The sequence below is a fragment of the Wolffia australiana genome, chromosome 16, assembly GCF_029677425.1.
Source record: "Wolffia australiana isolate 7733 chromosome 16, ASM2967742v1".
NCBI classification, from domain to species: domain Eukaryota; kingdom Viridiplantae; phylum Streptophyta; class Magnoliopsida; order Alismatales; family Araceae; genus Wolffia; species Wolffia australiana.
In genome coordinates, this window is record NC_135850.1 from 6,192,363 (window position 1) to 6,218,243 (window position 25,881).

Here is a 25,881-nt window from a genome sequence, read left to right on the forward strand (position 1 = left end):
GATGAATCGAAGTATAAGACGACAAATCCAGCTTATAAGCAACATGAATAAGTTTCTATATGATTTTATAAGGGCCAACATATTTAGGAGTAAGTTTCTCGGTTTTTCTCTTTGCCAATGTTTCATCCTGTAGGGTCGAATCTTCAAATACACATAATCGTCTTTTTGAAACTCGACATCGATAAGGTTTTCGTTAGCTGTCTTGGTCATGTAGGCTTGTGCTTTTTCAAGATGATTTTTAAGTTGGGTAAGCATAGCGTCTCTAGTCTGCAACAATTGATCCAGAGAGTCAATAAGAGTAGCAGGAGATCCATAGTGCATTATGGTTGAAGGTTCTCTTCCATATACTGCCTGGAATGGTGTCATTTTGATTGACGTGTGGTAAGAAATGTTGTAGCTGAACTCAGCCCATGGTAGCCAAGTGACCCACTTTTTAGGACATTGAGAGGAAAAGCATCGAAGATAGCACTCAAGGCTGCGATTAGTGACTTATGTTTGACCCTTGGTTTCTGGATGGTATGATGAGCTAAACTTAAGGGCAGTTCCCTGAAGCTTATGTAGTGCTTGCCAAAAGTGAATAGTGAATGTTGATCTTCTATCAGAAACTATTGATTTGTGTATGATGTGCAATTGTACGATGTCCTTAACAAATATTTCAGAAATGACCTGAGCTGTAAAAGGGTGCTTAATTGCACAAAAATGTGCGTACTTACTCAATCGGTCAACTACCACCATTATTGAGTCATAAGTAGACGATTTTATGTAGTCCTTCGATAAAATCCATAGAGAGATCTTCCCAAATTTGATCAGGAATTGGTAATGGTTGGAGCAGACTTGAAGGGTGGAGCATTTTAGTTGTTGACAGATCTGACACTGGTTTACAAAATTCTTGATATCTTTCTTCATACCTTGCCAATAAATCTGTGAAGTGATACGTTTGTACGTTTTCCAAAACCCACCATGTCCCCCGACTTGGGAGTTATGAAATTCATGTAGTATAGTATTGATAAAAGGTGAGCCCATGAGAATCACTAATTGATTCTTGTAGAAGAGTAAATTATGTTGATATGAGTAATGATGATGGCCTTCTCCTTTCTTGATGTCCTCAATGAGAGCAGAGGTAGCCTCATTCTTTAATAATTCACGTTCGAGAGCTTGACGATCCAGCCAGTGTGTGGAAGATAAAGTATTTCAAGAAATGTCATCAGTAACCATGGATCTGGACAATGAATCTGCAACGATATTGTTTTTCCCACCCTTATATCTGATCTGTGGTATCGCGGTGCAATGTCTCTTCGTTCTTTCAAGTATTTGAGACTAAATTTATCAGTGTGAATGAAAATTTCTGAAAAATCAAATAATGCTTCCATTTCATGACTGCTAAAACCAAGACCATCAGTTCCCTTTCGTATGCTGACTTATGCATAGATGATGAAGGAATTGATTTGCTATAAAAAGCTCTTGTATTAGTTCTGTGTGAATGAGACTCTTGTATTAGTTCTGCACCAATTCCATAATTAGAAGCATCACTTTCAATAATGAATGGCTGAGAAATTTTGGAAGCCTTAAGACTAGCGTAGATATCATGGATTTTTTTACATTTTCAAAGGCGTTGGCTGCTTCAGAATTCCAGATAAAAGAATTTTTATTTAATAAAGAAGTCAATGGTCGAGTGTCATTGCATATCCAGCTACAAAACATCTATAATAATTGGTCAATCCCAGAAATCCCCTTAGTTGTTTCGGAGTAGTAGGAGTTGGTCAATTGGGTATCGTCTCAATTTTATCTTAATCAGTTGACACTCCTTCATGGGAGATCATATGTCCCAAATAATAAATTTGATCTACTTCAAACTTGCACTTATGAGGATTGATGTGAAATTGATGTACATGAAGTAGTTTGAATACAATCTCAGGATGGCAAAAATGTTCTTTTTGGAAACTGCTATATACTAATATATCATAAAAAAATACCATTATAAATTTTCGAAGGTAGGGACCAAAAATGGAGTTCATAATGGCTTGAAAGGTAGCATGTGCATTGGTCAACCCGAAAGACACTAATGGAAATTTAAAGTGCCCGTGATGTGTTTTGAAAGTTGTCTTATGAATGTCCCCATCATGCATCCTGATTTGGTAGTATCCTGACTTCAGATCTAGCTTTGTAAAGACAGTCGATCCATGCAATTCCTCAAAAATTTCATCAACTATGGGAATTGGGAATCTATTTGGGATGGTTGAAAGGTTTAGAGCTCCGAAGTCTATGCACATCCTCCAGTTTACATCCTTCTTTTTTACCAATAATGCTGGACTAGAAAAAGAACTAGTGGAGGAACGAATAATCTGGTTGGTGAACAGATCCTGAACAGCATTTTCCAACTCATTTTTTATGGGAGAATGAATATCTATATGGTCTGATATTAATGGGTTTGGCATCGGGGAGCAAATGTATTCGATGGTCTTGGGATCTTTTGGGTGGAAATTTGAGGGACGTTTGAAAAACATCAGAATATTTTCGTTATAAATTTTCAATGAAAGGTAATAGTGTAAGATTGAATGTCGTGGCTTTGGTGGAATCACATCCTTTGCAGATGTCGCAGAATTGGCTCTTTCTGTTGTCAAACTCTTGGGCACAAGTTTTGTGTTGGAGTGGTTTTGTAAGAAGTCAGGATCAGACTTAATTTCATGGAGCTTCCCCTTACAAAGTAATTTTAGAGTAAGCATGTTGTTATTGCTGAGAAACCATTCCAGCATTTTTAACCAACAAATTCCCAACACCATGTCCATATCACCCATTCATAGAGGTAAGAAATCCTGAGTTAACTCCATTCCTTATAAATAAACTGGGATATTTAAACATATCCTGGAAGACGATTGCAGTGTGCCATTTACAAACAGGATATCAAATTGTACCACTTTTGTGATGGGTAAGTTTAAAGCTGATATCACCTCAGGGTGTATAAAATTATGGGTAGCGCCCCCATCGATCAGAAGCTTCACCTTGAAACCCAATATGTTTTCCATAGCTTCAACCTACCAATTTTTGGGGTCGTTTTCATCAAATTTAGAGAGACTTGTGTGGTAAAAACTGACCCGTGCGTAATAGGCGTTTCATCAGTTTGCATCATGTCAATATCTTCTTCCTGCAGAATTTCTTCTTCATCTTTTTCCAATAACATTACCAGATTTAGATCCCTTCGCCACAGGTGTTCAAGGGAAAAATTTTCATTGAAGTAGTACCACAAACCTTTATCCTTTCTTTGTTGAAATTTGGTGTCTGTGAGCCTAAGATTGTGTCTCTTAAGTGGCCGCTCATAAGGAGATATCTGATTGGAAGAAGTGTGTTGTGGTCCAGAGCTACTTGACCCAATATAAAGTTTCTTGGTTGATTCAAGGTTGTCCCTTGTTGTCGTAATTGAAGATGGTGATTCTGTCGTCTCTGAGTAGTAAGCTGACCTGGTTGAGGAAGATGAACTAGAGAACCTTGTCCCGTTTGTGATAGGGTCTCCAGATCTATTTCAGCTTTAATTGAAAGGTCCATGATTTCCTTAAGACCATATGTGCGATAACATTGTTCTTTGATGCAAATTTCTGGCTTAAGACCTCATAAATAATCATTCTCCTTATCAGCAGCTGACAAATCAGGAATTTGTGTAGTCAACCATTCGAACTGAGAACGATATTTGGTAACTGATCCAGTTTGTTGTATTTTGAATAGAGATTTATACTTAGCATTTGTAGATAACCTATGTCGATTGTAAAAAAAAATCAATCCAGTCTTGAAAACTGAATTCATCTTCAGCATAGAAAAACCAATCTAAAGAAGTCTCATCCAAATGCAAAGAGATTAAATCCATTTTATCTTTATCCAGAATTGGATTTAGGCAAAAAATTGGTCCATACTCTTGATCCAACCTTCTAGATTTTTACCTTAGAATATGGGTAGATTGCCTTTCTTGAATTGGTGATATGAATCTCAATGGTATTGAGCTGGTACTGCATCATTTCGACGATGTGGGAGGTGAGGATCTTCTTCTAGCATCAGGGTCACTGGAGGTGTATTTTGCAAAGTCTCCAAACATAAATTGATTGCTACTACTTGCTCCATGTGATTCTCCAGCACGTTCTAAGTGGATCAAGAATCTGATCTGTCCTCTGACTTTTATCTCCCATCATTTGTATCCAAAATTTTGGTAGCTCCAATCTGTATCTGAGGATTTGGCTGCTCTGATACCAGTGATAAGACCCCGCCGATGAATTTGATAACAACGATCAAGATTTCTCAAGAAGTGGATCCAACTCAGGAAAAACAATCGAAGTGCCCAAGAATCCCCTTGCACAAGAATAGAAGTAGAAGAAGTGAAAGAATGTTTGGAATGAACAGTAGAGAATGGGAGAAACAAGAACAAGAAAAAGAAGATATGGATCGAGGCCAGATCGGCCCTTCTCCTCTAACCAGGAGGATCTCCTGCCAGCCCCTCACCCTAGCGATGACCTGAATTCTTCAATGCCCTCTTCTTTTGGATTTCTTTATTATTTATAGATTTCCTTTCTGCATTTTTATTCAGATCTTCACACGTGCCTCTAGAAACCCGTACGTGCAATGCCCCTTCTCTTGCTTTTTCTTTTGTAAGTTTTTGTGAGGTTCTTATCACAAAACAAAGTGAGATTTGTGTACTTAGGCATGGAATGCGATGTCATCTGGATGTGTTGATCTTCAAATGAATTTTATTTTCATGTGCGAATCATATTAATCGTAGCTATGCCTCAACAAACTTTTGGGGCCATTCTCATTATATAACAAAGAGAGTAAAGTAGGAGGTCAACAAGATCAGTGGATACACGACATTGTTCATTTAGTGGCATTTACCTTCAAGCGTTTAGAATAATTTGAAGGGGAAAGTTCAACAAAAACCAGTTCCCCATAGCTAAAAAAGATGAGCAATTATTAATTTATATTAATTTATATTAATTCTACAGTAAAAAAACTAATAATTATTAATTTTTATTTGAACTACAAGACTCATTCTTTGGGTTTACTTTCTATCACTATGCACTCTGAGTGTATTAATCTGTAGTAGAATCTAATACAACCCTAAGTACAATCTGGTAATTTAGAGTGAGTGATACATATTAAAAAAAGGTAAGTGTATTTATTACTAAGGATATTATACCTTTTGGTTCAAAGATGATTCGAGTTATTTAGATGAAGAACTCCTAGTTAAACCCTAATAAGCTAACTTATCATTTTACTTTTCAATTTGTACACAAAGTATTGTTTAGATCACCTAAAAATGATCGTATCTTTTTAATCTCTGAACCACATAGTTTTGAAAACACGTATCATACATGATACTTTTTTTAATGAAATAGAAAACACAATGCCACATAAACAATACTTAACTCTTGCTTTTCTTATTTTACCCAAGGTGTCGTATTGGATCAAACATACACATATTAAGTATACTTATTAATACCAAGATATTAAAGAGAGGGACGGAAAATACTAGGATAAACAAGGGGAAAGAGAGCGCTAAATGTTGAAAGTCATTTGTGTTGATTATAGATATACTTATTTCTATTCTTATTTTTTGGTTAATTTTTTCCTTTTTAGTAATATAAATGGGCCCCACCTTAGAAGTGGTCCATGCATATATTTAGTGGCCCACATGAGTTTAAGTGGGTCCCACCAAACTCAAGTGGCTGGTATTAAATCCAGCGTGGAAGAAAAAGAAGAATGTCCCTTTTGTTTATTAAAACCCTAGTTGCCAAGAGTTCTGTGTTGCTGAGAGAGAGATGAGCATCAACAAATGAGGAACAATGAGTCTCACTAGATGTAACATGGTATTAGAGGAATTTCTTTTGTACGACGGAAGTCTGAAATCTGCAACCCCTGAACTCTCTGAGGTTTCTCTTAAGTTTCCTCATTCCTTTTGCTCCAGCTTGGTTTTCTTGGAGGAACATATACAGCCATGGCGAAGATGATGGAAGAAGCTCATCTAGCACAACCATAGCCAAGGGATCTAGTGTTTCTAGGTATTTAACCTAAGTTTGATCCGTTCAATATTTATGAATGGAGTAAACTTATAAACTAGATATCGAGGGAAGATTTAAGAGGATCATCTCTGCACATAGCCAATCATAAAAGGGCATCCATTGTCCAAGACATGATGAGAAGAGGAGGGACTTATTAAGCAATTGACCCTTGATACTATGGTCCCCAGAGATGAGGAATATATATTTTTATATCTCAATACAGTTTTGAAATTGTTGGAGGAAATTCAGACAAACAATCCCAAACAAACCCAACACCAGAAAAGTAGGGTGAAGATTCAGGCATATTATATGTCGACTAAAGGCAATTAGGAGGGAGATAGATCATTTTTTGATGGATGTCTACTCTCTTTTCTCATGGGACTCAATCTGAAATGTGAGAATGTGAGGATTCATATCCTCAATCAGGACAAGATACTACACTTATGATGGATATTATGTGGCGGCCATGCCAAATCACACCACCATGTTTTATTTAAGTTCATTGAATAAAATATTGCATTCATTATTATTCTAGTGTGATGTTTATAATGAAGTCCATGAATACATGCAATGACAAACTGAATTATGATTAGATCATAATACAATGATCACTAGTCTTTAAACATGTATTCTAAATATTGTTATTCCATGAATAGTCGAGATGGACATGGAATTATCCGGGTAAAATAACACTAACTGATCCTACATATAGGATAAGTATAGCTGATCATGTGGCTATTAGCTTGGCGACACTAACGACAGATTATGAGTGCTCTCTGGAGAAAGAGTCACTCAATTGATCCAACGAATTCCTAAATGGTATTATAACTACACGTCAATCATGTTGATTCATGTCACGACTATATGAGTGATTTATTAACCTAAGACACCAAGGACATCTCATGGACATCTCATGGATTTATTCACTACCACTTACGAGCCTCTATTCATAGCTCGGATGTAGTAAGAAGCTCACGGAGGTGATTGAGTGGTCAAGACGGGATCATCCAACCTTGGTATAAAAAGAGATTCACTCAAGGAAGATGACCTACGATAGTGAGGATATTGGAGGTGTTCTCCAATGATTCCCTTTACACATCAGTACTAATAAAATGATGGATTAAGGTTTGACAATCAATCATACCCTAAGTTGTTGAAAAGTATCGCGCAGATGAAGTATTATACATATGCAGTAAGCGATGACGACAAAGGTTCCGTGAGAGTTGAACACTACTTTGGGCCTTCTACAACAGAAAGTGTAGCTTGGCACCCCACTGGCTGGAAACTTAACTTATGAGTTAGGTTTAATCGATCCTTAGTAAACTAATCTATATGTTGATATATTTAATTATTAAGTTTGGCTAATAATTTTTATTGGGCAGCTAAAGTTATTAACTAGAATGATACACACATAAGATCATAGGGACATTGGTGAATATATTTTACTTTATGGGATTTTTTGAGAAAAAATTAAGTAAAATATAAATAGGGAAGGAGCACTCATTTCAAGCACCCAAGGCCAGTTAGAATAGAGAGCCCCTTTTCTCCATTCTCATCTCTTCTCTACTCAACCAAGGAGAGTGTCTTCATAGAGAGTTGGAGAAGAAGAAGTGGAGATTGAAGAGCAACGTGATCACGTGGATACTTGTACAGGTCGGGCACATGAATGGTTTCAGAAAGATCTCAGAATGAGAAAGTCAAGGACGGAACAAGTTCCTCAAAAGGTACATATGAGGTGCTGATTTCATAGATCGATGAATCATTTCAGCTTTATAGAAAACCTGTCTTCTATGCTTGAATGAAGGCCCAAAACCCAATAATAGATTCAAATGGCTTCATATGCTCAAGCCAAAGGCTGATTTTCCCTAGATTATTCTACACTTATGTGTAATGATTAAGGCTCAGTTCTAAGTTAGTGCCAAATGGCTCAAGATGGACAATGACAATCCATTTTTTTGTTTTATTTTAGGCTCACCTAATGTTGTAAGTGGCGGGTATTAAATCCTGCGTGGAATAAAAGAAGATGTCCATTTCGTTTATTCACAAACTAGTCGCCAAATGTCCTTGTTGTTGTTAGAGATATGAGCATCAATAGATGGGAAGAGGACATCTCAATAGATCTAATAGTTTGTGAAGGGTCATAGAAATTTGATATTAACATAAGGAGATTTATAACACCTACCATGTTAGGTGTTTGAGAAGGCTGTAGACTTGAAATAAGCCAACTGTAATGCTGCTCTTAGATAGGAGTCATATCTAATATGTTTATGAGCTATGATGAATGATATGTTTAAGATAATCTAATATTAATGCACCCTAATTATTCTAAAATTTTATGAGAAAGGATTACATTCAATCCATCAGTAACCAAGACAGCGACCTCATCTCCCACAGTCCAAAGATGTAAATCGTTAGAATATTCTGACACTTTAATAAACATTACATCAAATATGATTCACACATTTTTAGCCATCACATATATAAGGAACTGTGTAGCAGCTTAGGAGTTCAATAAAACATAGAATAAATATTAAGAAATAAGAACTAGTCCCAAAGAAAAGGCAGAATAAATTGTATGGGTAAGCAGTCCGCTTGTAAAATCGTGCCTTGTGTGACTCTTGAATCTTTTCCTTCTTGGGTGATGGCGAACAATGCTGCTTGTGTTGTGGGAGATTATCAAATATGTGGGGGATACAAACATCAAACCATTTCATAGAATCTACACATCAGAAGTTGATATAGAACCTAAACCTAAAGTTAGGGTATTCAAAGTTGGATTATGCCATAAAATTTCTTCCCTTCTATGGAGAAGAACCAGAAATGAGCAGGAAAAAGTGGAGAACATAACTTTCAAGTGTCATGGCTTCACTTTTCGATCATGGAAGCTGGTAGAAGTGGGTATTGAATACTAATACTTGGTGCATTATGGTGAAAATGCCCAAGGTTTTAATGAATTTAAAAGTTGATTATGATGCGTCTACTCTGAAGTAGTGGATCAGAAGTCATATAATATTTTCTAATACAAGCCATAAATTTTGTGATACCTCAAATGTATTGAATTAAGAAACTGAAAAATGAATGTGATGAAATTTAGAGTAACCATTTTCATGTAGACAAAGAAAACAGATAATGATTCAAACCATTAGGTTATATCTCAATCTTTATGTACATTTGTAGACCTCTAAATCAGTGACCTATCATGTTACTAAAATTAATTAATCAATAACCCTACATCTACAATCTAATTAATATCTGCATAATATGAACATTTTTAACTAACCCTGCTTGACAACAAACTTTTTCATGTAATACACAACACGATAATAAGTATACACACACACACACTCTTATATATTACTGAAATGTGTTGTGTATTACATGAATTAGATTGAATAATTATCTACTAACCAGAGAACTATATGAGAGCTGAAATCTAATATCTTGGGTAATGGGCTGAAAAAGAGGGATGTGAATGTTGGGATTCAAGGGAGAAGTTAGAGGGGTGTAGGGTAGGTTCCTGTGCTTTTAGTTCTTCTTAGTCTCACATAATTATTGGAGAAGTTTATTTGGTTTGGGTAAATTTATTTTATGTATTCAAATATGTTTGCAAAATGTTCATATAGGTTTTTCCCTCCGTTAAAACCAAATTGTCACTAACTTTGAGGTGTATATCACATGTTGCTTCATAATTGGGTAGATCCTTCCACTTACCATAATTTCATTTAATCATGGTTTAACCTTTAGGATAGGATTGTTTCATGATAAACCTAGAATTTCCCAATCATTTGAAAGATTATTAGTCATGGGACACAACTCTATTCCCCCCTATCTCTGCAAACAACGTGGTTTGTAGAGATAAAAAATTAGGTCCAATTTGCAAGAGACTGGACCAAATTTTCAATGATGGTGTAGGGGAAAATATTCTGGAAAATGTTTTTTCACATAAGGTTATTTGGACAAGATTTTGACCCTATAAGGTTATATTTTCACATAAATATACTATTTTACTTGAAGCTGGATGCCATGTGATGCTTGTTATCATGATTCTTCATATAAACTTGGGATTCGGACAAATTAAACCTTTCTAGCATCTAAGATAATGAATCATTATGGGAAGGTGATGTTTCATATCTTATCAATGTCTATGAGTTTGTTCCATATGCTACTTGAAAGGAGCCATTTTATCAAAAAATGGCTTCTTTCAGGTAGTGACTAGACTATCATCTCAGTTGAGTGTTGATTCTTTTGGCCTAGTTTGAAGGGTGATGTGGCAAATATTGTATCTCGCTGGCAAGTGTGTGCATTGGGTAAGCATGTCAAGGGGAATACTAGACTCTATATTGCCCTTTCAGTCTCCCATAAACCATTGGATGGCGTGGGCATCGACTTTGTCTTAGGGCTTCCCCCTACTCTTACGAATCAAGATTCAATTATGGTCTTTGTTGATCAATTTTGCAAAATTGTCCATTTTATCCCATGCTCTAAAACCTGTGATGCCTCTCGTGTTACCAAACTCTATTCTAATGAAGTTTTTTGTCTCCATGGTCTACTAGAGAGAACTGTGTAGGATAGAAATGTTCAATTTACTGACTATTTTTGAAAAACCCATCTGAATCTTTTAGGTATAAAGCTTAAGTTCTCGACGTCTATTCATGTGTAAACTAACTGTCAAATCAAGGTTGTGAATAAGAGTCGGGTAATCTCCGCATGTTTTTGGTTGGGAATAACCTCAAGTCTTGGGACTACATTCCAAGTGCCAAGTTGACTTATAATGCATTTGTCAATCATACCATTGGCATGAGTCCTTTTGAAATTTTCCATTGTCATCCACCTAGCAAACCTAAAGATATGATGCCCATGTTGCCTCATGCAAGTGTCTTAGATGATGATGAATCCTTTCCCAAACATATTAGAAATAAACATGAGAAAATTCATCATCTCATCATGTGTACTAATGCATCATATAAATAGTGCACAGATTTATGCTGTTGTTTTTGGGAATTTAAGGAAATATGCTGATGGTGAGAGTAAGGCTGGAGATTTTCTCTTAAGCACGTTAGTAAGTTTCGTGCTCCTGATGTTGGGCCATTCCAGATCCTAGAATGAATAGGGGAAGATGCCAATGTCTTCAATACACCCTCTACATGGGGGATCATCTCTTCCTTCAATGTCTCATATTTGGTCTTCGAGAAGGCCCCATCTCCTTCGTCTAATGACTCGTCCCTACGTATGACCTCTCTAAAGAGAGATTTTTTCGTGTCCACTCCCCCTGCATTTTTGGATTCTAGAGGTCTTGATCTGTATGAGCATAAGGATTCCATGAAACATATAATCTCAACATTGATCGAGTATGTGATTTCTTGGATCCACAAGAGAGAAGAATCAAGATGCTCATGTGGGCAACTTCTAGATATATCAACACAATCCTCAGCACAACGAGTATCCTCCTTCACCTTGGCAAGCTCCGTTCAATCTCCATCGCAATCATAATCTCGTCTTAATCACCTTGGGAATGGAGATGAGCCATGGGGAGCAGGGAGAAGGAGGGGAAGGCCCTTGAAAAATTCTGGTCTGCCTAAATTTCATTCAGGAGTTCCCCTATTTATACTGTGGGTATTTTTCATCAAACCCCCCAAACATAAGTATATCTTTTGACGTCCAAAAAATCATTTGCATGTGACCCTCTAGACCCATGTATTAGTCTAGTTAACGATTTGAGCAGCCCAAAATCCTTTCTCGGCCTCTAAATAATCTAACTATATCATCATATAAATCATTTAACGTCAGATTGATTTAACCCAATTGATAGGTTGAGTTATGCTCTAGAAGGAGAATTGATAGTCTCCAACCCGTGGAGTGCCAAGCTACACGTTATGCTCTAGAAGGAGAATATATCGACCCATTCATGGAACCTGTACATATAGTCCCTCATCCGCTAGATGATTTTAGGATGACCTAGGGTATGGTCAACTATCAAACTCTAATTGATAATCTGAGTTAGTAGTGATGCATTTGGAAATCATTAGAGAACTGTTCTCTGATATTCACTAACTTGGCCAAGGACTTCATCACATCGTCTTCCTAGAGCTGTCACTTCTTATACCAAGGGTAGAAAATCCCATCTTAGTCACTCAATCATCTTCATGAACTTCTTTATGCATACGAACTAAGACTATTTAAAATCCCATGAGTAGAGCCTCGTAGGTTATGATTAAGTACAATTGTCTATCCACAAGATGTCTTTGGTTTCTTAGGTCTAAGGACTACTTACACAACCGTGACACGAATCAACCTTATGGTGTACTACCATTCAAGGATACGTACAAATGAATTCAGTGCACTCCTTCCACTAAAGAGCACCCATTATCTATCTTTAGTGTCTCCACACTAATGGCTATGGGAACTGGCATACTCATCATATGAGTGAAGCTAGATCGTGCTATTCTGTCCTTGTAGAGTATCCTTAAAATAGGAATATTTAGAACAGATTATTACATACTAGGGATCTCCATATTACGGTCTCATTTTAATTCACTAATTCCGATCATGTATTCATGGACTTCATTATAAGCATCACATGTGCACTACAATGAATATATTCTATTAGTAAATATGGAATAAGATTAGTGAATTAAAATGAGATTGTGATATGGAGATCACACTAAACATGGAAGAAGACATGAAATGTGTGATTGGCTTTCCATCCACCTATATTTTTATGACGCACCACCCTCCGACTGACATGAAGACATCGAGGAGATATTGTATGAAGTAATCACCTCCAACGAGAGTGGAACAAAACATAGTTTCTTGTTCATTGGCAAGGTAAACCATCTACGGTTGACTCATGGATCACGAAAGTGGACTAAGGCCACTCATGTCCAAACCTTTTTGACCCGGTCGAAGATTGATGACTAGGTCTTTGATGTATGGAGCAAGGGTTTGTTGGTTTTGAATGAGAAAATTGATGGGAACGGATGGGAAGCCCTTAATAGCCTTATTGGTTGGTGTCAAGACATCGAACAAGATGTAGCGGACTCTTTAAATTTGTTTTTTGAATATTTTGGGTTTTTCCTTTGAATTCCAAAAGTGACAAATGAAAATGATATAAAAGCTCCTCTCTTAATGAAGATGTCAGTGAATTTTGAATAGTGAGAGACTCTTCCTTTTCACCCTAGGTACTGACTATGGTTTGCCATTACTACCTTTAGCCATCGCTGCCACACCTAACCAGCCACCTGCACATTTCCATCCTGTAGCCAGGTGATGTCTATCTGGCACGTGTTTGCTTGTAGTGAGTATGTTGGCTCACCTTCGTCCACACGTTGCTCGCTTGTGGCTAGTGTATTACCCCACATTTTCCTGTCATCATGAGCATGTAGTGAGCATGACTTCCACCCTCCACTGTCTGCTGTCACCTCTCCTTTGGCCACTCTATCGGCGGTCAGCCCAATCCATGACCGCCTCCATGTTCTATCCGACCATCACCCATTCTTGCCGCCACCACCTCCGCAAGCTCCAAAAAGAGGCTCTGCTCCAAGAAGTTAGTTTACTTGACAAAATGAAACACGGTAGGACCGTTAAGGCTGTAGTGCAGAATCGAAAGCACTAGTGGGAAAAATTCTCTCTCGAGTTGGCATGTGGAAAGTATCGATGATTGGAGTTGACGACCACTCAGTTGGCAAATAATTAGACACTTAGATCTTGGTGCAGTGTGCACTTCAGTCTTCTCCTAATAGTCCGGAGAAAGGCTCGAAGATTCCTGCAAGCTGTCCGCAACTCTGTTACGATGTTTGGTTCTCCCAAAGACCTAGAAGAGAACAAAACAAATAGAGACCAGGGTGGGTATAATTTCAACGTGTCAAAAAGGAGGATGATTTTATGTGTAAATCATCGTTAGTCTCTATCAAATATTATTCATAGATCATGTTCATATATAGAATATTTGTGAGAGAAAAGGCAGGAGAATCGAGACAATTATCCTTTTATGGGCACCACGAAACTACTTTTTGGGTATCAATGACACCCCATCACTTACTTATAGATTCTTTTTCGGAGGAAAAAGTATAAATGTATTTCCATCCTTGCATGTTCATTTTTCTATCTAGATGCAACACTATGTAATAATGCTATCTCTTTGATTGTACTGGGGCAGGTGTAAATGGAGTAAACGGGCAGCCAACTTTCTCTCTATCTCTCGCTTCTATCGATTTCCATCAATCACCATTTCTCTCTCCAACTCTACGGCTACATCGCATGACATCTTTATCTTTCTCATAGTAAATCTGTAAATCTATCTAGCTCACAATCAATCTCTTCTCTAGTATTGGATAGAGATCAATGGACGGGAACAAAGAGTGCATGCTGAGCATCGCTCTGGGCAGCAATCCCTAGACTAGATGCTAAGTGCGTCCTCTTTGAGTGTCCTTGATGCCTGATAGGACTGCGGATATGGATGCGACAAAGATCTGTAATTTTTGCATTTGGTTTGGTAAAATTATAATTAAAGAAAACCAAAATTAGATCAGAAATTAATTTGATTTACGATCATTGTAACTTGATGTTATAATAGTAAATGTGGCGTTAGAATAATATTTAAAATGGAGTAGTCCGTCAGAAACCTCGAGTTCATTCTTGAAAATCAACAAAATTCTTTATTTAGGGTCTATTTTCGTTTGGAAGTATGCTTAAGATTTCAACACTAAACGAATAGACTAGAAGACTAAAATGAATAAACTCATTCTCGTCGATACGCATGGGGGTTCCGTCCTCTCTTTCTCTCTCTCCTATACGCCAGTCTCGGTGATTCTTTTGTCAGATGTGCCGACGAGCAGATGAGTATATCGTTTATAAACATGTGGGATACTATCGATTGTTGCTTGGGACGTTGTCTTTTTCTCTACGTCTTCTTCCGCTGTATATCTAGATGTATATTCTACTTTTATCTCAGATTGCACTGGGCAGGCAACGAGTGGACCGATTTCTGTCCTTACATACCGACCAATCACGAGCTCTTTCACTTTACCTTTGTCTCGGTAGATCTCCTTGAGTAAAACTCTGGATTGTATCGATTCTCGCATCGAGGGCTGGGGACAGAACACAAGTCTACATCAAGCTGTTAGCTAGCCCCCCGAAAAGACAATCGATATTATCCAACGTGTTCATAAACCACTCACCGATCTGCTCGTCGGCACATCGGACAGAAAATATCATTATATTTCCTCAGCATATATTCGGACGCTACCCAAGGTTGTACTTAAGAAAACTTCCAAGAAGTGGGGAGAGGAGGGAAAGATGGGGAGGACGGAGCTTGCGGTGATCTACTTCTTAGTGGGGGCGGTTCAGTTAGCGGGCGGAGAAGGTGGGGAGGGGGCGGCGATAACGGCGGCGATAAGGGCGGAGGCGGCGGCGCCGGAGATGGGGCGGTGGCTGAGGTGGGTTCGTCGGAAGATTCACGAGACGCCGGAGCTGGCTTTCGAGGAGGAGGAGACGAGCGCGCTCGTGCGAGAGCAGCTGGACGCGATGGGGGTGAAGTACCAGTATCCGCTCGCCAAGACTGGCATCGCCGCCTTCATCGGCAGCGGCCGGCCTCCCTTGGTAGCGCTCCGGGCCGACATGGACGCCCTCCCCATCCAGGTTGAGAGAGAGAGAGAGAGAGAGAGAGAGAGAGAGAGAGAGAGAGAGAGAGAGAGAGAGAGAGAGAGAGAGAAGGTGATTGAGGAAGAGGTTGTTTTTGTCGTGCAGGAGATGGTGGAGTGGGAGAACAAGAGCAAAGTTCCGGGGAAGATGCATGCGTGCGGTCATGACGCGCATGTCGCGATGCTCCTTGGCGCCGCGAAGATCCTCAAGTCTCGCGAGCGTCATCTCCAGGTTCTCATCATCTGCATAATCATCGTCATCATCATCATCATCTACTTCTTCTTGATGATCACAGTCTTCTTCTTTGTTATCTTCATCATCATCGTCGTGATCATCATCATCTTCGTCCTCTCCATCCGCGTCTGCTTCTTCTTCTACTAATTCATCATTGGGCTCTTCAGCATCACCGTAAATATTTTCTTCCAATTCTTGGTCGTCTTCTTCATCATCTTAGCTACGGTTGGTGATGGCAGGGGACCGTGAAGCTGCTGTTCCAGCCAGCAGAAGAGGCGGGAGTCGGAGCGCAGAAGATGATCGAGGAGGGAGCACTGGACGGCGTGGAGGCCATCTTCGGCGCCCACGTTTTCCACGATCTCCCAACCTCCGTCGTCGGCACCAGGCCCGGCGCTCTCCTCGCCGGCTGCGGCTTCTTCAAGGCCGTGGTCAGGGGAAGGCAGGGCCAAGCCGGGTATCCCCAGCTCTCTGTAGACCCCGTCCTCGCCGCCTCTGCCACCGTGATCAGCCTTCAGAACATCGTCTCTCGTGAAGCGAACCCCCTCGACTCACAGGTAAACCGAAGAGACCTCATTACCAGCCCCAAAAGAGCTTCTTTTCGTCATCAAACAGTTCAAGTTAGAGAGAGACTCAGAGAAAAATGATAAATAATCTGAGAGGTATGCTGAGAAAGTTAGGTAAGGACACGGTCTGACCGAAGTTCGGTCAGACCGGACCGAACCGGACCGTCGGTCAGACTTTTTAGGGCTGACAGAACCTTCCGGTCCGGGTCCCCTTCGCACGTCGAACCCGACAGAAGACCGTTACTCTCTCACTTGCTCCCTCTCCCTCTCCCCTTCTCTCCTCTCCCCTCTCTCGCTCTTTCTTCCTCTCTCTTTCGTCCTCTCGCCCTCCTCCCGCTCGTTCTCTCTCTCTCTGTCGTCCTCTTTCCCTCTTGCCTGCGCGTTCTCTCTCCTCTATCTCTCTCTCTCGTTCTCTCGTTGCCTCTCCTGCTCGTTCTCTCTCACTCTCTCCCGTTCGTTCTCTCTCCTCTCTTTCTCTCCCTCTGTTCCGGTCTTGCTCTCCCTCTCGTTCGCTCTCCCTCCCTCCCTCCCTTTCGCCCTCTTTCCCGTTCTCACTCTCTCCCTCTCCTTTTCTTTCCCTCTATCTGTCTCCCTATATCATTCTCTCCCTCTCTTTCTCTCGCCCTCTTTCCCGCTCTCCTTCCTCACTTCCTCACTCTTTCAGCAGCTCTTCCTCTCTCTCTCTCTGTCCCTCCCTCTCCCCCTCTCTCTCTCTCCCTCTCTCTTCCGGTCTTCCTCCCTCTCTCTTTCGCTCTCCATCCCTCGATCCCTCTTTCCATTGCTCCCGTTCTCATTCTCTTCCACTCATTTTGTTTACCTCTATCCCTCTCTCTATCTCGTTCTCCCCCCTCTCTCTCACCTTCTCTCCCGACCTCCCTCTCCTCTCTCTATCTCGTTCTCCCTCTCTCTCTCTCTCACCCTGTCACCCGATCTCCCCCTCCACCTCTCTCTAACTCGTTCTCTCCCTCTCTCTCTCACCCTCTCTCCCGCTCTCCCCCTCCTCTCTATCTCACCCGCTCACCCCGCTCTCCCTCTCTCTCAAGTCCCTCTCTCCCACTCTCCCTCTCTCTCAAGGCCATCTCTCTTTCGCCCTCTCTTCCTCTCTCCCTCTCTCTCTCTCTCTCACCTTCTCCCCTGCTCTCCCTCTCCTCCTCTCTCTCAAGGCCCTCTCTCCCTCTCTCCCTCTCTCCCCTTCTCTCTCAAACTCTCTCCTGCTCTCCCTCTCCTCCTCTCTCCCTCTCTCTCAAGCCCTTTCATTCTCTCTCCCGCTCTCTATCACCCCTCTCTCTCCCTCTCTCTGTCACCCTCTCTCCTGCTCTCTCCCTCTCTCATTCTCTCTCACACACTCTCTCCCTCTGGCAATCTCTCTCTATTGAACTCCCTCCCTCTCGCCTGCTCCCTCTCCCTCTCTTCTCCTCATTTCCTCTTTCTCTCTTGTACTCGCCTTCTTACCTGCTCCCTCTCTCCCTATCGCACTCACTCTCTCTCTCTATCTCTCTCTCTCTCTCGTATTCTCTCTGCCGTTACACTATCTCAGTGTCACTCTCTCCCTCTCTCATTCTCACTCTCTTTCACTATCCCCCTCTCACTCTCTCATTATTCTACACTGCTTCAACACCAGAGGTGACTTTAGAGAAGACCAAGTCAACCTGATATTGACTAGTCAACATGACTGACCTAAGACCGGACCGAGCCCGGACCGAGCCCGAGAGCGGACCGAAGGATAGAGATGGACCGATTTTCTATCTCTCTAACACAAAGAGAGGAGGGTTGACAGGAAAATCATACTACTTTCTCTCTCTTCTTTCTCGTGGAAGGATGGAATCCAAGTAATCTCATTATCTTCCACTCTGCGTCTATCTGATTCAGGTGATATCGGTGGCATCATTCAATGGAGGGAGCAACCTGGATCAGATCCCGGACTTGGTCACTCTCACTGGAACCTTCAGAACCTTCAGCCCCAACTACCAGCAGCTCCGGCGAAGGATAGAGCAGGTAAACTCTCTCTCTCTCTCTCTCTCTCTCTCCCTTTCTCTCTCTCTCTCTCTCCCTTTCTCTCTCTCTCTCTCCCTTTCTTTCTTTCTTTCTTTCTTTCTTTCTCTTTCTTCCTTTCTCTCTCTCTGTCTCCCTCCTCTCTCTCTCCTTCCCTTTCTCTCTCTCTCTCTCTCTCTTCTTTTTTCTTTCTCGCTCTCCTTTCTTTCTCTCTCCCTCCCTTCCTCCCTTCTTTCCGTTTCTCCCTCTCTCTCTCCACCTTTTCTTCTCTCTCTCTCTCTCATTTTTTCCCTCTCTCTTATAGGGATGGGAAAATAAGTTTAGTTTGTTTGCAAACATGACATTGGCATGTGCCAACGAACGCCAACAAACCAAATAGAAAAAATCCTATCCGAACAAGTTCAAACAGCCGAACGGTTGAGGAATTATTTTTTACAAAATAATAAAAATAATCATGTCTTCCTCCCCTCTCCCATGACTAGGGAAGGACACAAGCCGTTGGTCAGCCCTTTTAGGGCTGCCAAACCTTCCGGTCCGGGTCCGGTTTGCCGTTGAAGGGGACCAAAGACTGGCCCTCTCCCTCTCTCTCAACCTGTCTTCCACTCTCGCTCTCTTCCTCTCGCTTTCTTTCCCACACTCGCCATCTTCCTCTCGCCCTCTCTCTCTCTTCCTCTTTCCCACACTCGCCATCTTCCTCTCGCCCTCTCTCTCTCTTCCTCTTTCCCTATTGTTATCTCTCCCTCTCTCTCTCTCATCCACTCTCCCTCTCTCCCGCTCATTCTCCCTCTCCCTCTCTCTCTCTCCTGGTCGTTCTCCCTCCCTCTCTCCCGCTCAATCTCTCTCTCTTTACCCCTCTCTCTCCCTCTGTTCTGGTCTCACTGTATCTCTCGTTCGCTCTTCCTCCCTGCCGCCCCCTCCCCCGCTCTCACTCTCTCCCTCTCGTTTCCTTTTCCTCTATCTTTCTCTCCCTCTCTGCCCTCACTCCCCTCCCGGTAGTTCTCTCGCCCTCTCTCCCGCTCATTCTCCCCCTCTCTCTTTCTTGTTCCCTCTCTCCCCCCCCCTCTCCCTCTGTTCCGGTCTCACTCTCCCTCTTGTTTGCTCTCTCTCCCTCCCTGTCGCCCTCTCTCCCGCTCTCACTCTCTCCCTCTCGTTTTCTTTCCCTCTCTCTTGCCCTCTCTCCTCTCCTCTCCTCCTCCTTTCCTCTCTCTCTCCCTCTCTCCCGCTCTCCCTCTCCTCCTCCTTTCCTCTCTCTCTCGCCCTCTCTCCCGCTCCCCCTCTCCTCCTCTCTCCCTGTCCCTGTTACCCTCACTTTCTCTCTCCCTCTCTCTGTCGCCCTCTGTCCCGTTTTCACTCTCCCCATATCTCTCTCCCTCACACACTCTCCCTCTCTCCTCCCACTCTCTCCCTATTGAACTCTCTCTCACTTGCCTTCTCCCTCTCCCTCTATCCCTCTTTCACTCTCTTCCTCTGTCCCTCTTGTACTCTCCTTATCACCCGCTCCCTCTGTCCCTCTGTCACTCTCATACTCTCTCTCTCAGTCTCGCCCGCTCACTCTCTCCCTCTGGTATCCTCCCTATCTCAGTCTCACTCTCTCCCTCTCTCGTTCTCAAGCTTTTACTCGGAATGAGCGGGAGACTGAACTTCACGTCTAGGTTTAGGTTTTCCGTAAAGTGAAAATACTACAAAAGAGCATGAACTTTCGTTTTTGTCAAAAAATAGTATGGCCAATAAGAAGACGCCACTTGGCGTCTTCTTATTTTTTTTTGTCAGCCATGGTCAACTGCTGACGTGGTAGCCACCGTGGCAGCCAGGTGGACTCCACGGTGGCGTCCACGTCAGCAGGCGCCGCCGACGCCGCCCGTCTCTGGCCGCCGCCGACGTCCCCCGTCTCCGCTGCCGACGCAGGCGGGGCAGCGGCGGGGAATGGGGGAGGGGGCGGCGGAGTGGCGGGAAGGGGTAGCAGGCGGCGGTGGGGAAGGGAGAGGCGGCGAGCGGCGGGAAGGGTAGCCCGCTCCGCCGCCTGCTACCCCTCCCCCCTTCCCCGCCGCGCCGCCGCCTGCTACCCCTTCCCGCCACCGCTGCCCCTCCCCTTCCCGCCGCTCTGCCACCCTCCCCATTCCCGCCGCTGCCGCCTGCGCCGGCGGCGGACACGGGCGGCGCCGGCGGCCGCCAGAGCCGGGCGGCGTCGGCGAGGGGCTGCTGCGTGGATGCCACCATGGAGTCCACCTGGCTGCCACGGTGGCTACCACGTCAGCAGTTGACCATAGCCAAGTGGTGTCTTCTTATTGGCCCATGCTTTTTTTAGACAAGCATGGGAGTTCATGCTATTTTTTAGACAAAGAAAAGTTCATGCTCTTTCGTAGTATTTTCCCTTCCAGAAACCCCCACTACCGTGCTCCCTCTCTCTCTCTGCCCACCCCCCCCTTCTACCGTGCCCCTTCTCTCTCTCTCTCCCCGACCCCCTCTACAGTACCCTCTCTCTCTTCGCCCCCCTCTCCCGTGCCCCCTCTCTCCCTCCCCGCCCCCTCTCCCGGCCACCTCTCTCTCCGCCCCCCTCTCCCGTCAACCCTTTCTCTCTCCGCCCCCCTCTTCCGTCTCTCTCTCCGCCCCTCTCTTGTTCCCCCCTCTTTCTCTCCCTCTCCTATGCCCCCTCCCCTCTTGCTCCCCTCCCGTGCCCCCTCCACTCCCAATCCCCTCTCTCTCCTCCCGCTTCCCGTGCCCCTCTCCCCTTCCCCTAGCTAACTTTCTCTCTCTTCTCTCTCTCTAGCTCTCTGATAATACAGTTTTTTGACCATTTTTCTAAGCGGGTAGAGTTTGCCAACTGTTCGGGAATGAACCCGAACAAGCCAACAGTCTCCCCCCCTTTCTTTTTCTCTCTCTCTCTCTGCTCCTGTCTTAAACACACACACTCTCTCTCTCCCTGTGTCTCTAGAACTCTCTCTCTGTCTTTAGTACATACTCTCTCCCCCTCTTTCTCTCTCTCTCCCTCCACTCTTTAGCACACACACTCTCTCTATCTCATAGTCTTTAAATCTCCCTCTGTCTTTAGTACACGCACACACACTCTCCCTCTCTGTCTTTAGTACGCATGCTCTCTCTCTCTTAGTCCTGAAATCTCCCTCTGTCTTTAGCACACACACTCTCTCTATCTCTTAGTTTTTAAATACCCCTCTCTGTCCTTAGATCTTTCGCTATCTCTAGGACACATAACCCGTAAGACCCGCGAACCAAAGGAGCTGAGAGTCGTGGCAATCTTCCAGGTCATAGTCGAGCAAGCGAAGGTTTACAGATGCACGGCGGTCGTAGACTTTTACGAGAAGGACTACCCGTTCTACCCGCCGACGGTGAACGATGAGGCTCTGGTGGGGCACGTGAGGAGGGTCTCCGGTGACCTTCTGGGGAGGGACAACTTCAGAACCGTGGCGCCCGTGATGGGCGCGGAGGACTTCTCCTTCTACGCCCAGGTCGTTCCCGCAGCCTTGTTCTTCGTGGGGATACGCAACGAGAGCGTGGGCTCCATCCACATTGGCCATTCTCCTCGGTTCATGATAGACGAGAGAGTACTTCCTGTCGGAGCCGCCACTCACGCCGCCATCGCAGAGAGATATCTCAGGGAACGCCACCACATCCTCCGACCTCAATCCTCAAGAGAGAGAGGGAGAGAGGGAGAGAGTGTCCTTTCCGAGATGTATGCCGGTTGACGTTGGAGGTGTTACCCATTTGCTCTAGAGCTTTACTTAGAAAGAAATCCCATGATTCTATGGTAAAAATGTGTAATATATCAACCTGGACACCATACAACATATAGAGACAGATAATAAGAACCTCCGTATGTCTCCGGCAATTGTTCTTGGTGCAAGGCAATTGTAGAAATCCCATGATTCAAAGTCACTTGTTCTTGGTGCAGGGCACAAGTTTGTCATATGCTGGAGTAGAAGTTAATGCTAGAGTTCCACCTTGAACTCCCAAGACAAGGGAGTAACCACCAAGGAGTAATCAAGACAATTACTCAAAACAATAAACCAAGGGAGAGAGAGAGAGAGAGAGAGAGAGAGAAAGACAAGATAAATGGACAATAAAAACACCTTGACGTCTGTGGATTCAGATTAGGGTTTTCAAGTGGTGAAACCTCTTTTAATAAGGGAAATGGGGCCCAAATGGGTGGTTTCCTCACAGTAAGACAAGAGAGAGGGGGCACGCCTTGGTTTTTGTGGGCACCCTCTCTTTGGGTGGGGGGTTGAGAAATCAGGTTCCCCTTCTCCCGCATTCCCGTGATGGGAGGGCTAACACATCCCCAACAGTTCATGCATGAAAACCCACCACCATGAATAACCCATCTCTTGCCCCATCCTCCCTTTCTCTTCCCACTTTCTTTCTCCCTCTCTATGGATCCATAAGATCCCAAACTCTCCTTGTGACTTTGCTTTGAAGAAAGGTTTCCTTCTAGAAACTGTGCCTATAGGTGTCTCCTTAGCCGCCACCGAATCCACTGCCGAAGCCGCTGCCGCTGAGGGGACACCCTCTCTATCTCTGTCTCTTGCTATCTCTTTCTCTAGCATTATATCTCTCTCTATCACTCGCTCTTTCTCTCTTGCCCTCTCGCTCTCTCTTGCTCGCACTCTCTTTCCTCTACATCTCTCAATTGCCCTCTCTCCATTGTGCTCTCCCTCTATATCATGCTCTCTCTATTGTGCATCCTCTCTCTTAATCCTTTTGTATCTCTCTCTCCCGCTTTCTCTCAATCATGCTGTCTTTCTATCACACTCCCTCTTTGTCCATCAAGTTCTCTCTTTTTCCTTACTATGATCTGTCTCTCTATTACACACTCTCTCTCTTGATGGCAATATATGTGGCCGGCAAGCCAATCACACATTCCACATCTCGTTCCATGTTCATTAATACAACATATTCATTATAGTGCACGTGTGATGCGTATAATGAAGTCCATGAATACATGATCAGACTTAGTGAATTATGATGAGATCGTAATACGGAGATCACTAGTCTTTAAGCATGTGTTCTAAACATTCCAATTCGAAGGATACGCGAGAAGGACATCAAAGTATCCGGATAGAATAGCACTATCTAGCCTCACTCATATGATGAGTATGGCCAGTCCCGTAGCCATTAGTGTGGCGACACTAAGGATATATAGTGGGTGCTCTTTAGTGGAAAGAGTTCAATGAATTGATCCATACGTATCCCTGAATAGTATTATACTGAACTGTCAATCAGGTTGATTCACTTCATGGTTGTGTAAGTGGTCCTTACACTTGAGACACCAAAGACGTCTTGTGGACAGACGGCTGTACTTTGGCTATGGCCAACGAGTCTCTAATCATGGGATTCTAAACGGTCTTAGTTCGGGTGCATCAAGAAGTACACGAAGGCGATTGAGTGGTCAAGATGGGATCGTCCACCCTCCGTATAAGAGGTGACATCTTAAGGAAGATGATGCGATGAAGTCCTTGTCCATGGCAGTGAAATATCAGAGAAGAGTTATACGATGATTCCAAATGCATCAGTACTAACTTGGATGACCGATCAGGGTTTGATAGTTGACCATACCCTAAGTCGACAAAGGAGTGTCAAGTGGATGAGGGACTATACATACACGAACAAGTTCCATGAGGTGAGTCAATACACACTCCTTTGTATCTTCTAGAACACGAGGTGCAGCTTGGCACCCCACGTGTTGGAGACTCGATCTATCGATTGAGTTAAATCAATTCAACATCAATAAATTTATGTGATGATATAGTTAATTAATTTGGAAGGCCAATAAAGGTTATTGGGCCGTTAACTAGACTGATACATGGGCCTAGAGGGTCACACGCAAATGGTCTTTTGGACGTCGGAAGATATACTTAAGTTTTGGGGGTTTTTATGAAAAATACCCACTTAGTATAAACAGGGGAAGGCCCTCAACGAAATTCACCCAGGCTAGAATTGTTCAGGGGCCTTCCCCTTCTTCTCCCCTCTCCATGCCGGATGCGATCAGAACAGCATAACGACAATGGGTGGAGGTAGAGCGGGGCTCGTCAACAAGGAGGAGGTTCGACGTGTCGAGGATCGTGTAGATTTGTGTAGAGGTTGCCCACTTGAGCAACTCAACTCGTCTCTCTTCGGGATCCAAAAAATTATGGATGAGATCCGTGTAAAGGTACTTCATTTCATAGTTTTAATGATGTTGTTTGATTTGGCAAAAGTCTTACGCTAGGGAATGTTTTGATTTTTTCATCCATGCCAAGTATTATAGAACCCAACATCTTTATCTTTCTCTCTCTTCTCCCTCTTTCTCTTGTCACACACATCTCTGTGCACCATGCCAATCAACGCTTTACTCAAGAATAAGTCAATAGCCAACTCAAGGAGCAGTCAACAATCTTCCAAATTTTCAACAATGTACAGTCACAACTACGCCATCACTAGATTATCTGTTCCCTTCTGTGTGGTTGTCCTGCCTAAAAAATGAAAATGGACACTGAGAGAGGAGAGAGAGAGCATACCTCAATGCCCCATATGATTGTAAGCTTTGGCTCTTGTGTAGCCAGTAGATACAAACCAAGATTGATGAATGTCACTCAAAGTATAAAGTCAATATTTCAAGCTAATTATGGTCCTCGTCTCAATCTCTCAACGGTCTCCAAGAATCCGGGTCAAACCCCAAAGTCTAATGCAGCCCTAATCTCTAGGCCAGATGACTGAAGATGCGACCACCCCTTAGGTTTCCTCCTTTATTAATATTTTGCCTTTATTTCCTCCTACACTACCAATCAAGAACTGGTAATAACTTTTCCAGATCAATGCCCTTGGGCCACTTGCTCCAGTGTCTTCCTTCTCTAGGTTGTTAATCCTTCATTTATGTCCTTGATGTTTCCTCCTCTCATAGATTTTTATATGGATCGTATGGCCAGGAAGGGAGTAAATATATCAGAACTATAGTAGTACAAAAGCACCAATTATGGGTATCAGATTAAGAACTAACAACCGGACAGAGTAGTAGGTATAAAATAAATTGCTCAAAAATAAAAAAAATTAGTCTAACTTTGTTCCTTTATGGCATAAATTTTCTATATCAGAAAGTATTCATCTATGGGGGTTTTTAGTAAAAGAATGGTTTTGTTTTCTAAAATGAATAACACTTCCCATAGAAGGATTCATCCCATAATACCAGTCACTAGAAAGTACATCATACTTCTTCCGGAGTCTCAGTTATTTGATTACTGAACATCAGAACCATAAATAGGAAAGAAGCAACAATAGCTCCTATATAAACTGAAATGGCAAATCATAGTACAGAAGTCAAGGCCCAACACAATATGTGTAGCTGAACTTTTGCAAATGACAAACAGTAAATGTAATGGGTAATACTATATTTTGGCATATACAACCATCAAACCAGAGACAAAAGCAGG

General features: G+C 42.8%; 1 protein-coding gene across 2 annotated transcripts; it reads left to right on the forward strand.

The window, feature by feature from the left end:
* The first annotated feature begins 15,300 nt into the window (after positions 1 to 15,300).
* On the forward strand, positions 15,301 to 22,233 carry LOC144713772 (IAA-amino acid hydrolase ILR1-like 6). 2 transcript variants are annotated; one of them, XM_078588453.1, is made up of 5 exons: positions 15,301 to 15,671; positions 15,780 to 15,905; positions 16,148 to 16,462; positions 18,341 to 18,466; positions 21,665 to 21,803. In XM_078588453.1, the coding sequence occupies exons 1-5, from the start codon at positions 15,330 to 15,332 to the stop codon at positions 21,671 to 21,673; spliced, it is 918 nt and encodes a 305-aa protein (XP_078444579.1). In that variant the 5' UTR covers positions 15,301 to 15,329; the 3' UTR covers positions 21,674 to 21,803. The 2 variants fall into 2 exon arrangements, with proteins under 2 accessions (XP_078444579.1, XP_078444578.1); XM_078588452.1 differs by having other exon boundaries at positions 15,302 to 15,671; positions 21,724 to 22,233.
* Positions 22,234 to 25,881: the final 3,648 nt, after the last annotated feature.